This window comes from Pempheris klunzingeri, chromosome 21, assembly GCF_042242105.1.
Source record: "Pempheris klunzingeri isolate RE-2024b chromosome 21, fPemKlu1.hap1, whole genome shotgun sequence".
NCBI classification, from domain to species: Eukaryota; Metazoa; Chordata; class Actinopteri; order Acropomatiformes; family Pempheridae; genus Pempheris; species Pempheris klunzingeri.
In genome coordinates, this window is record NC_092032.1 from 7,054,179 (window position 1) to 7,067,926 (window position 13,748).

The 13,748-nt window shown below is 40.6% G+C and overlaps 1 protein-coding gene across 1 annotated transcript; it reads left to right on the top strand.

The window, feature by feature from the left end:
- Positions 1-5,741: 5,741 nt before the first annotated feature.
- LOC139220990 (crystallin J1C-like) lies at positions 5,742-12,778 on the top strand. Its single transcript, XM_070852884.1, has 10 exons — positions 5,742-5,803; positions 6,582-6,648; positions 7,313-7,492; positions 8,245-8,343; positions 8,930-9,022; positions 9,126-9,282; positions 9,411-9,526; positions 10,780-10,857; positions 11,273-11,412; positions 12,413-12,778. The coding sequence occupies exons 2-10, from the start codon at positions 6,582-6,584 to the stop codon at positions 12,515-12,517; spliced, it is 1,035 nt and encodes a 344-aa protein (XP_070708985.1). The 5' UTR covers positions 5,742-5,803; the 3' UTR covers positions 12,518-12,778.
- Positions 12,779-13,748: the final 970 nt, after the last annotated feature.

Sequence of the window (13,748 nt, forward strand, 5' to 3'; positions counted from 1 at the left end):
AGAAAAATGTGTTGTTATATGAGCAAGTGAAAGTGCTGACGGCTCGGCGGTCTTAAATCGTGTCCATGTTCTATCCGCCAACTGTAAAAGCCGATGAAAACGGAACTGTAGCGGAGGGCTGGTGGGGATGCAGGGGGCTGCTCCACGGATGACAGTCCGGCGTACTGAGCTGAGGCTGTGGATGGAGCGCACCCTGCACTGCACTCCTCTCTCTCTCTCTCTCTCTCTCTCTCCATCTCTCACAACTGTCTCTCTTCCCTCCCCCTCACCCAGATCTTCACCTCTTCCGCTTGCCACCCATAGGCTCGTTGTGCGCTACATGAAATTACAGCAAAGAAAGAAAGAAAGAAAGAAAGAAAGAAAAAAAAAAAGCACTCATTAGTGCAAACCAACCCAGACTGCAGTGAAAAAAACATACGTGTATTAAATCATTTTTACAGCCAATATCATCATGCATCACGCCAAAGTTCTCTATCCCAGCTGCACAGGCAGTATAATATATTAATTAATTAATGATTAAACCACAGAAGTTCATCTCTCTGAGACACAGACCCACTTTATTCATCAAAGCGCCACTGTTATATTTTGGGTTTTTTTAAAAATATGATGATAGTTATTTTGGCTGTGGTCATAGTGCATGACTCAACCCCCTGAAAGTCTTAATATGGACTATAATAGGCAGAATGTAATATATAGCTCATTAGTCACCGTGAGATCAAGTGTAGTTTAATGAAATCTGTGTCGTGTGTTCAGTAAAATGCTGTCTAAGTTATACACATATCTTCTGGGGTGTCTAGCATAAGCAGTACTACAATATGAATAAATTGTATGTAATGTGACACATGGTTTCATGGTTGACATGTACATGTTCTGTATTTGCTTTATATTTGTAGGTATGGATGAATGGTTGCATGTTCTTGTTCAGTGATGCATTTCAGGTGTGTTTTTTTTTTTACCAGAATCCTTTTTTCATTTGCATGAGTGAACCATCAGGTTTGGGATGTGGGATTAAGCATGTGTTATCTACATGCTACTTTTCTTTTTTCTTATTCTGAAGAGGTTTTGGTTTAGAGTAGGATTGATGGAGCTGTAATTCTGTTCTCATCACAGACTGACAATAAGTTGGATTTGCCACTTTATTGGCGTGTCATTTGGATTTCGTGGTTTTCAGACTCACTGAAATAGAATTTTGAGGCCATTGTGTTTTCTTATTTTAAAAAAGAGGGGGATGTTGGACAGTGCACGGCGGTACATCGGTTTAGGAGGGGAAGCAGTTTGAGTTGCGTTTCCTGACTGGGTTTTTCCCAGTAAGCCTACACAATAGTGATGAAGTCTTATTCATGAGTTTCTCTATACAGTCAGTACAAAGAACATAAAGCGCCTATTTTGGCTTCCTCTTGTTCCTCCTTTTTCTCTGTCCTACCAAGTGGGCTCACTAATTGTCCCATCCAAAATATGGCCAATGAAAGACCAATTAGGTCTTTTTCCTCTTTCTAAAACTATTTCCACTTTCAAACTATTCTCCCTGCCATTGTTTCTTCTTTTTCAGAGAAGGTAAACACAACTACTTCTGTTTTAACTACTTCCATGCTAACATGGCATCACGCATTTACAATGATTCAATGATTTACAACGAAGAGGCGATATATATGCTGTGATAATAAAACAGTAATGTGTAATGTGCTTTTATGGCATGGAGAACAAAGCTTGTATTTTCACGACAGTATTTTCATACAGATGTATTGCAGGAATGCCCCAAGAAAGAGGCAAACCATGCATTAAAACATACTCATTCTAAAAGGGCAAACGTTAACATTTCTAACATTTTCATCCTGCAATTGCATAACGCTGCTAATCATCGCGCTGGGAGCATGATTGGCATGACAGAGCCAATATATTCTCTAAGTGAAGCAGGGTTTATCGTTTATTGCTTCTGTCTGAATAAAATGAGTCCTCTCCTCAGATTCTGCTGCGTGCTGCCTGCTCTGGTTGGACTTATGAGCATCAAATTAAATGTTTGAATTTGCACAGTAATGGGAATGGAATAGGATGTAGGGTATTACAGGACGTGCAAAATGCTTTTGCTCTGTCTTGTATATTATGTAGCCTTATAGTTTGTGCCCAAAACACGCAGACTGAAGAATGTCAAATAGTAGACTATCACTGTGAAGTAGCACTTGAGCAATTAAGCCCCAACGTATCTGGTGGAGCTGAAGACTGCAGTGCCTCCAGGCATGAATGTGAGGCAACCTGCAATACAATTCAGATTGGCACAAGTTTTTTATTGATCCCTGTCGAGCTATTAGTTAAACAAAAAGCAAAAGGCTGCAAAAAGACTGCAGAGTAAACGGGATTATCTGATGTGCAAAATGTGATTCAGTCATCAGAACAACATAACATCCCAGAAAGACATGACGAAAGTGGAGCATTCTAAATTTATTACAAAAATGTACGCATTATATAACGAAGACAGGAATGTGAGAGGATGGGAAATCCAATATGTGAAAACTCTCTGTACAGCACAGGATTTGCAGGGATGTGCTGGTAATCACATTAACTGCTTTATGAGGTCGCTCTTATAGTATATGAAGATATGATGGAAGATAAGAGCAGAGGAACTTCACATCTACAGGGATATTCTTTTACACATAGAAATAAGATTCACAGGGGCGTTAAGATTTGCCGAGAATCAGTACAATGCAAAGAATGTATGTCGGTGAATCATGAAGGGTGCATTTACATACAATGACTGAATGCAGGCCTGTGCAAACAATGCTGTGCTTCTCCACTTCTTCTCTTCATATCTGTGCAGACGACTTGGAGGAATGTCAAAAGAGTAGACATGTCAACTCTCCTACTCCTTTGTTCATCCACAGTGCATTCAAATCAAGACTGATGAGGAGTGGAGGGAGTTTATGTGGCTCAATTGTGAGCTTTCCAGCTTTGTCTTCCACTGGCCGCACACTGGATGCCACGGATGGCATAGCGCAGATGACAGGAGAGGTGGCCAGAGGCCGGACGCTGGTGTAGCTCTCATCACCCTTCTCCTCTTACAGCCTCCTCTCCCGGAGAAGAAGGCCAGCCACGCGGCCAGGCAATTATCAGCATTCTGCTGATTAATGCCGTACAGGGACCGAGCGGAAACACATAAACACGACAAGCGCTAAAACATGTGGTATTCTTTGAGGATGACACTCTTGCATTTGGGAAATTGCAATGCTCTCGGTTCTTTAGCACAATGTTCCCATAATCCAATAATGCGAACCATTCATGGTGTTTTTGTTAGTAACGCTGCATCAAAATATGTCATTACTGCCTCACATTTTTAGTCAACGCACACATGAATAATTCACGTGTTTCTAGGTTATTTCAACTGGAATATGACTAGAATTTCAAGGTAATGACAAACCATGTGAGCTTCAAAGAAACAGCATGATTATGTCTGGGTACATATGGCAGATGAGATCTAACTGCTAGAGCTTTTTTTCACTGTCACAGTACATAATTAAAGTGCATCAGCAATCAAATGAGAGATAAACATTCATTGAGTCACTAACGTTAAGCCAATAAAAGAAGATGGGACATGATAAGAGGGTTTACCATGTCTGCTATGTTAGTGTTACTGTGTTAGCATTCTAGCATTTGCTAATTAGCACAAAACACAAAGTACAGCGGAGCCTGATGGGAGTGTCATTAGTTTTGCAGGTATTTGATCTGTACTCTTGTCTTTGAGACTTTAACATTTTGACCTGATGATGTTGTTTGATAAAAAGTTATTCTCAGTCATCCTGCAGAGGACATGAATGCCTGTCCCTAATTCCAAGGAAATCCATCCAATAGTTGTTAAGGTATATCACTAAAAACCAAACAGTTCAACCTACTAGTGGTGTCAGAGAAAAGGTTAGAGGTTCACAAAGGTCATAGAATCTTTCCTCTGGGGACCATGAATGTCTGTATCAAATGCCACGGGAATCCATCTAAGAGTGGCTGCGAAATTTCACTTTGGACCAAAGTGGTGGATCGACTAACTGGAGACAATGCCATCCGTACAGCCGTGCTGTTTGCAATGACATTTTGTACATGACATTGGCACTAACGTACATGGTCGCCACAGGATGAATCATAATGACTTAGATGATCCCCTTACTTTTCATCATCAGGTCAAAACCTCAACATAGCATTGTCATATTATTAGCATTTAGCTCACTCAGTACAGCCGTTACAGAGCCGTTGGAATGGCTGTAAACACATAGTCGTGCTGATTCATTTTGCAGGTTACTGTCGTATCTGTTGATTTTGCCCAAGAAAGAAGAGAAAGAAAGACCCAAAAAGATAAAAGAAGATTAAAAAAAACACATAAAAGGGTAAATGCCCTCCTTGTTGCACATTTATTACTTTGCAAGTTCTGTCCTCAGATAACAGAATGGCATGCTGCCCACTCCCCACTGTCCTGCCAGATGATCAAAGCCCCTAAAGCTCAGCAGCCCCCGAACATGCAGGCACTGCCACATTGTCCGCACTCCATCAATATCGTCTTGCAATTCTGCCAGGCTGTAATTTACGGAGCTTCAGCCTGCTCATTGTGTCACTTGATCTGGTGACAGTGGCTGATCTATTTGTGCAGCTCTTTTATCCCCTCTGTGAAGGGCATGTTATCTCCTTGCCAGAGAAAGCAAATGCTCTCCATTTCCTGTAGATTTTCTCTATGAACATGTATCTCCCAGCTGTACCTGACACTTGTATTTACACACATTTAAATGTGATGTTTTTCACTCTGTCATTTCATACTCCTCCCATTCATATTTTTCTCCTATTGATTGCTTCCTTTCAGTAAGTATGTCTTTGTACATAAAGCTATTCTAAACATACAGCAGCATAAATACCGTCAGTTTTCTATAACATGACCGTAGCACAGAGGCAACACTGAAGGTGACCATAGTGGCTTCTGTTCATTGTTTTCTAACTGCTATTGATTGTTTGACCCCACTCATAGCACTATATTTTGCTGGTTTAGGAGCCCAGAGGAGAAATCAATGGCCTGGGATACCCATGAGAGGCCTGGGATAAGTGAAGTGCGGCCAGGCCTTGCAGGGTTTCATCAGAGTTGGAACGGTGGAGTAGATCAGCTGGGGAACCATCAGGATGCAGGCAATGGAGTGGAAGATATACAGAGAGAGAGCATGATCAATTAAAATGACAAAGAGAGTCTTTGAAAGTTATTTCAGCATATAGTAATTTTCCCTCTGGGGTTGCAGTAGAGTTTAAGTGCAAATTAACTGATAAATTAAATGTTTAACCTTCGAGGAATTTAATGAATATGTTAGCAGTTTTATTAGAACTGTCACAGTCGGCCACACGCACAAACAGTCCATATGGCTGGAGACCCAAGCTCAGTGGGTGAAGGGGGGTGAGCCACAGTCTGTAGAGATCCTCAGAAACCCAGCAAAGCAGAACTGTTACCTCCAGCTTCAGACTGGATATCCAGAAGCATCAGAAGAAGCAAGATGCTGAGTTAGATCAATACATTTGTAAGCAACTGTACAAAAACCTGCTTATTGTATTCTCTTGATGCTTCTTTGATTGTTAAGGTTGAAATCTCTAAACCTTACCTAAAAACAGTGTTTTTACTTCCATCTTATCATCTCCACGGCTAATACAACACAAAATGTTTTTTTCTTGGTTTGCCATTGGTGTAGCTTATCACCGGGCTCATAGTGCCCTCCCCTCGTCAGAAAACGGACACAGAGACGGTGTTTTACCATACTTCAAGCTGCATTCTAAAAGGTGAAGACAAGGCTCTGAGGTAAGGATAAACAAGTCTGCACTGACAACAAATATAATTTAGCGCTTCATTATGCTGCACCACATTGTTTCAAGGACTTCTTCGATATTTGATGATTAATTAATGAATTAAAAGATGCATTCATGAATATTCCAAGTATATTCCAAGTATATTCCAAAATAACAGGAGAAAATCACAAAATGTGTCCTCTCTAAGGTTAAAATGTCTTGAATGCATTAGAACAACTGAATCGTTTTAACAGATGTCATATGATCAAATATAGTTAATGCTGTGTTGCATCAGTTTACATTGTAACTTGTTTTTTCTAGGAAAATAAATGGTAGGAAACTCCACAAAGACACGCTTGATTCCACAATGAGAATTTATCAAAAGGAACAATATGACTTCTCTATGTGGTAACACTGAATGTTGCATTAATCAGTTTGAATGTTCAATTACAAGTCAATGTATAAAAGTATTTTGGTCAGTAACCACATTAGATCATTTCCAACAACAACAATGAGCTGTATTTCTATAATCAGTGATTAAAATTGCAGTCATTCATTTGAAGTGGCAGCCTTTTTAACCCTCCAGAGTCTTGGGGTAAAATGGCCGTTTTTTACTACTTTTCATTTTACCTTTGTGTTTCCCATTAAAACTGTTTAGCTTGCTTTCTTTGTGCTTGTGTCTTTGATGCCAACGGGCGGTCCGAGACTCTGAAGAGTTAAAGGTTATGTGTAAATATATGCCATGAAATCCTCACATTATTTCTTGATGCTTCTGTCTGAAATGAGAGCAGATGGCCCTGACTTTGGCAGACAGAGCCATTGGGGCCGTTATTGGGGCAGCAGTGGCAGATGCAGCCGGTAAGATAAACTGTGTGACACTGATGCTGGGACTGAGATACTTACAACAACAGAGCTTTCCATCTAACAAACTAAATCTGCTTCCTTCAGTTCCCATATCCCAGTAATTCATAGGCTGTTGCCTGTTTTGAGCTTCCACTGTTTCATGTTATGCACTTGTTTGATTTTAAGTGTCACAATTCTCCACTATTTGCAATTGAATTTCTTTAGGGTGTTTCTCTAGGGTGCTTGTTAGGTGTTATACAATATGAACAGTGCTTTCTTGAGTGTTGCATGGAGGCATTATCAGGAGCATTATCTATCAGCAACATGTGCACATGTTGATAAAGTGCATGGGAGGTTCCCTAACTTGTATAAGTCATGATGACTTCACACTTAATGTCATGAAAGCTCAGTTTCTGCAACAGCTGCACTGATACACCGAAAATTGTAATTTATTTTCACTACAACATCATTGTTAACGCACTGTGTAATGATGTGGGACAGTAACTAACACGTGATTCATGTTTAGATTCTGCATCATTCAACATGTATTTCCCTTTCCATGACATCTATTATCGACAGACTGTATATACAGGAGGTCAGGTCATACCCAAAAACAAAACTATTGAATGTTCCACTATTTTTCTCCCTCTTTTTGTGTGTGTGTTCCCCACCCATACAGCCCAGCCCATGCACTGGATCTACAATCCAGACAGGCTCAAAGAAGTCCTCTCCGATCTGGAGCCCTGTCCTGAGTTTCGGCCTCAGTCAGCGAACCCTTTCTACCGCAGGACGACTGGCGAGCAGACCTGCTATGGAGACCAGGCATACGTCCTGCTGGAGTCACTGAGCCAGTGTGGAGGTGGGCCCGCTGAACCGTATCCATAACAGACAGCAACTAGTAGGATATGTGTCATATGTTAACATGACACTCTCAGTGCCTGCTCACATGTTAAAGCACTGTTCAATCATTAGAAAAGTTACCCTGTTCAAGATTGTGATTACTGATTATACAATTATCACTACATTTCCCATAAATACAGTCATTTCCTATGTCGCATAATGAGGAATTTAAAGGTCCCCCAAATTTGAAGATTTACCTTTTGACTTTACTAGGTTGTATTGACTTCCTGGAGTCTCTACTGGTTAATATGACAAGATTCTCAGCCAAGAAATATCTCAAAACATAAATACACTTGTGTAGCATTTAAACATACAAGATTAATGTGTTAATTTGTGATGTTTGGAGGTGCTGGCAGACACATTTTGTTACTTTTTGACCTCGTTAGCTGTTTCCAGTTTTCATGCCAAGCCCAGGAAAAAGGTCTCCTGGCTGTAACTTCATATTTAACAGACTGACATGAGACCAGTACCAATCTTCTCATCTAACTCTTGACACAAAAGTGAACAAGCTCTTCATGCTAAGCTAAGTCTATAAGTGAATTTCCCAGAATGCTGAACTTTCGCACCACCTTTAAGAGATCATTATTTTGCATGACGTAAAGTTTATACAAGATGATGTCACATAAATGTGCTTGAAACAAATGGCATGCATTGCTCCTCAGATCACAGAGAAACGTAAAAATGATTGTTTTCTAAAAATCGTGTCAGCAGACGTAAATGTTGAAGACTTGACGAAGCGCATCTACAAGTTCTTTGGCTCAGGAACAGTGTACGACCTGCCTCTCAATGATCCCTACAGGAAGAAAGGAGGTACTGTACCTGTCCAGCTTTTATGTAACTGTGCATCTCGCCAAGCAACATGTCAGTTTTATTATGTCCATATGTGTTAATCATCAGCTAAACTCTAACTCTAAAAGGATGTGAGAGGTTCTGTTTCTGTCTGATAATACCGTGCATATCGTTTTTCCTCCTTGCTGATGGGGAACTCCCTTTCCATGAAAATATTCCATACAGCCAGACTTCCCTGTTTTCTGTTATTTGATACTTTTTTACTGTCAGAATATCGTATAAATATAGTGCTACTGTAAGTCACAGCACATGGCGCCACTGGGAATGGTAAACAGCAGACAGTTTTATGACCTAGAATAATATAACAAGAGCTGTGTCATCGTCATGGCCAGCGATAGCAATCATGACAAAGCAGACACAGAAAAGAGCTCCACCTACAGAAACAAACTGCATCAACAGAAAGTTCAAGGAAATGTCTCTAAAACTCTGTTGCATGGTTTGTCGTTTAGTCCTACTTCTCTGATTCTGTTTTCACCATAGGCAATGAGGAAGAAGCTGTCAAATAAAAATTTTCCAATGCAATGTAGCCGTTTGTTACATTTGTTAGGTCCCAAAGCCGTCCTCCCCATTGATGGCCCGTGGAGAAACGGGAGCCTGAAAGCTTTCATCAGAAATGTGGATGCCGACAAAGAAGAAACTGGTAAGGATCACAGATTATAAGTGCATGAAACCCTCCCCAGACTTTTTTAGTTTTTGTAATCTGTGTGTGTGTGTGTGTGTGTGTGTGTGTGTGTGGTTTTAAGGCTGCGATGTGGACTGCCAGATGGACGGTGTCACTAAGCTGGCTCCGGTGGTGGCCATGTTTGCTGGCCGACCTGAGATGCTGGAAAAAGTGGAGAAAGCCATACGGGTGACTCAGAACAATGACATGTGTGTGGCTGTGACGCTGGCTGCAGCAAGGTAAGAAATGCAGGCGTTCTAAAGAACCTGATAAACTTTTGGTCCAGCACAGTGGTCATTAGGATGTTTTTAAAGGAGTGAAGAAAGGGGCAGTGCTGAACCTTTGTTTGTCTTTCTAACTTTGTTAGGTTTTTGGAGCATTTCATTCTGAACGGTCCAGATCCCAATGCTCTGGATGCAGTTCTAGCTCAGCTGAATGACCCGAAGAGACAGAACCCTCAGGAGCTGGATCGGGCTGTCATTGGTAAGGCTACCAGGACATGTGTCTTCAAAGGTTTATTTCTAATTTAATAGTATATTATGACAAAATACACGTTTTTCTTTCTTGCTGAGAGTTACACGAGAAGACCTCTATAATAACTATCTGTTAAATATGAAGCTGTGTCTGGGGTTGATTAGCGTAGCTTAGCATAAAGACTGGATGCAGAGGGAAACCTACTAGCACTCCTAAATCTGGTCTCAGAACCAGACGGTACTAGGACCAGTTTTATGGTGATTATGGTGTAGTTGGCACCAAGACTTTCTTTTCTTGGTCATTTTAGCATAACTTTACAAACGATATCTACATGTGAATGCAGATAAATGGAAATAAAGCCCAGTAAAAAACATTGGGTACTGAGATTACATTTTGGTCAATGTGTGGACCATGACTGGTCAGTACAACTTGGACTACGAATGGACCACAAAAAGAAACCAGAAGGCTTAAGATACCACAATCTTGTCCCTTGCCTACAGATCCTGCGTCCATATGCAGGTATCTGTTTATAGAGATAACCATGAACCCAAAAGCTGTTGTTTTACACCTCAGCTTTTACATGGATTAAACAAGCAAGATATAAGGTGTTAATTAGTGAGGTATAGATAACAGAGTCAGGAAAGCTGTTTCCCTTTGCTGTAACTGGGTCTGTAATTGAGCTAATCAGCGCTGGCTCTGGTTTCATGTTTAATCGGCAGGTGCTATCAACCATCTCATCAAACTCGCCACAAGGAAACAAATAAGTGTATTTTCCAAAATGTTGAACTAAATGGTACTAAAAGTTCAAACTAAAACTAAAAGCTAAAACTGACTCCAGGCTCCGGCTCCAGACTGAGAGGTGTTATTCTCCTCATTTAACCGTGTGAAGTTATGTATGTATGATTCCTGGAATGTGGATTCATTTATTTACTAGTAGTAATGTGAGAACACCTGCAGCTGGTAGCAACCTTTACAGTGTATGTGCCACTGTATCCCATCATCCTTCCCTAAAACAAGCAGGCAAAATACAACACAAAAACATGCAGGTCTTATGGGAACTGTAGTGAGAAATGCAAGAAACTCAAAATGCTGCGTGCAGGAACACGACCATCTTTAAGGAAATCATAGCGTTTGCCTTTCTAAATCAAAGAATAATGTTACAAGATATTTAATGTGTGTTATGTGAGTAATCAGCCACATTAAGCCAGCTCCAGTGTCTAAATGTTGTATATTTTCTCTCTCTTCCTGTATCTCTGCTGAAGCGCATATCCACCAGGTGAAGGACAACCTAGCCAAGACATCCCAACAGCTCGTACCTGCTGTGTTCACAAACACATGAGGTAAGCCAGTGGATGGCAGCAGGATTCAGGTCTGTTGACTTGGCACAGCTTGCAATACCCTTCCTGTCAGTATATCCGTTAGTAGGTCCTCCAGCCTTTGATCTGTTGACTTATGGTCTCCCTCCTCCTTCCTTTTCATTTCCCCCTACCCGCTGAGTGGAGTGTCTCAGGTTTTACTGGGCTAAAAGGTTAATCTACATGTGAAGTGTTCTGCTGGCGATATCCACTCAAGTGCCAACTTGAACTGTAAAATTAATGTGCAAAAGTAAAACAAATTCTGGTGTTTTTCGGGGCACAGTGACGAACGTATGACATTTATTGGCAGTGTGGGAACACCTAAAAAGTCTGGATCATTTATATTTAACATTTAACAGATCAGCAATCAAGCTCCTACTAAATCTGTGTTTGTGTCTAGCCCTGCCTGGTGCGTTCCAGGGAGCGCTTCATGGAGTCCTGAAGCTGAAGCAGCTGGATGAAGCAGTCAGGGACACCATGCGCTGCGGGGGATGCACCGCCAGCCGAGCCTCCTTCATTGGAGCCTGTTTTGGGGCACAGGTACTGAAGGAATGTGGCTCTAGGACACAAACAGCAGTCATTAGACACCGACATTGTTTTGGTGGGAATCAGGAGGAGTCTCCTGGCTGCATTTTTAAAGAGCATCATTCATTTAAGAAGTTTTCTTGTTAAACTTAGTGTCTATTCCTAGACACTGATTTGAGGAAGAGGTGTTTTGATTTTGTATTGGGCAATGCTGTGGATTAGAAGCCCCCAAGTTACTGTGGATTTATTCATTTAGAGCATACAGGGTATCAATAAAATACGTCCTATTGCATGGAAGTTCAAGGGAGACAAATGATTAGAAAATACAGGGTTCATAATTTTGTGTTTAAAGGAGACACAGAAACAAATTACACGGTCAGTTTTACTGTAAGAACCTTTTTCATAATTACAGGGTACAATATCAATATTACAAGGCAGGAACAGTGAGGTAACCATCTTAACAATGAAATTATATTATATTATATTATATTATATTATATTATATTATATCATATCATATCATATCATATCATATCATATCATATCATATCATATCATATCATATCATATCATATCATATCATATCACATCATATTATATTATATTATATTATCATTTATTAACTTTTTCAAATGGAGTACCTATTGTTATAAATATAGTTTTTCTATATTAAGTGTAAAAAGCCATAATTTGACTCCTTTTCATAGCAAAGCAGAGATGAAAATGCACATAGGTCAAGTCTGCAGGTAACCTTTCTGTACCTTATAAATACAACACTGTACATTGTTCTCATACTGTATCAGTAAAATATTACAGGAACAACATTGCAAAGTGTGATGCTCACCCACATTTTACACTCTGCAGCATTTACTGTATCAGACAGACAGCAGCACTTCAAACGCTTCCTTTTGCATCTTGGTGTTGTCTGTTCGATGAGCTTGACAGTGAGCTCAGATATTGTGAAAGCTCTGTGCTTCCTGTGATGCTTTCAGCCGTCGTCTTGATGTGTTTTCAGACCGGTGTCCAGGGAATCCCCGAGTCCTGGAGGACGAGGACACTCAGATACCCTCTGCTGTTGGAGCTTGCCGAAAATATGGTCCAAAAAAGTCAGCGAATGTAGTTCAGCTTTGATTTTTGCACAAAATGCAATTGTTTCATCACCTATCAAGTATTCATGGAGTGTGAATGAGACTTTCTCAAGTCACAGATGTGCTTTGACATGACAATCCATGACAGTCACATTCTAAAGTCTCGGACTGAATGAAACTCGAAACCATTTGTTCTGTCAAAGCTGCATCATGTGAGAAAATGAAAGTCTGTGTAACGTATTTACATTGTGTTGAGGACATGAAAAACATTCATCCTCAGCAGCCTCAAATAAAGAACCTTTATGTTAACACATCTGTATTGTTCCTTTATATTTTTCTTCCTAAGTGGACAGCTGGGATTTCCTAGTCTCAGCAAACCTGCTTTGCCTTGATGAAAAAGTCATTTTGCTGAAGTGAAGTTTCTCCCACCCGCGAGTGCTTTGTGTTATTGTGAAGAGAAAGAGCAGATAGACACAGATTTACTAGTGTAACAACCGGAGACTGCAACCTATTCCTCCCTCGAAGGAGCTTTCAGCCTTCCAAAAAGTGCTGACTTCCATAATCGCGTGTTTAGAGCACCCACCCCAACAATTCTGAAAGTTGGCCAAGCAGAAAGCAAAGCCAGAGCCTTAATAGCTTTGACACAGTGTGGTTATAAAAAGTGCAGTGTGTAGGCTACTGTTGCAGCACATTAGCTGTTTTACAGCTTAAACTTGAAAAATGATAAATAGTTAGAGTTTTTTCAAGGTTTTCAACTGTAAATCAATATCTTTATGTAAACTGGTATTACATGTCGTCTTGGCAGTGCAATAAGAAACTGCGGTACGTGTGTGATGGGAAAACCCCACGTCCTTTTTCAGTCGTGTGGCCTAAACACAGCGTAGGAACAAAAGTGTGGCCGAAGACACCGTGGAGCCATTGTTTAGCTGAGCGAGAAGCTTGTAGCTGACAGTGCATTGGTAGCCTACAGAGGGGAAGTCATTTGATTTCGCTCTCTGCCTGACTTCCTCCCACACAGCAGGTAGCAGCCTCTGTCTGGCATAATTACATCCAGACCCGAAGAGTGTTTTTGTTTTTCCAAAATCTGCCAAAACCCGCTTCCTCAAGACATTTTCTAAGAAAAAGGAGAGGGTTGCAGAAGATATCATGTTGTAGAAATATTATCTTCACTGTGTCAGCATCACTACTCAGCATATATACCTGTAGCAAGCAAATAGTATTACAGGTCTGTTTCATGATGACGGGGTATACAGTTGTTAGGAA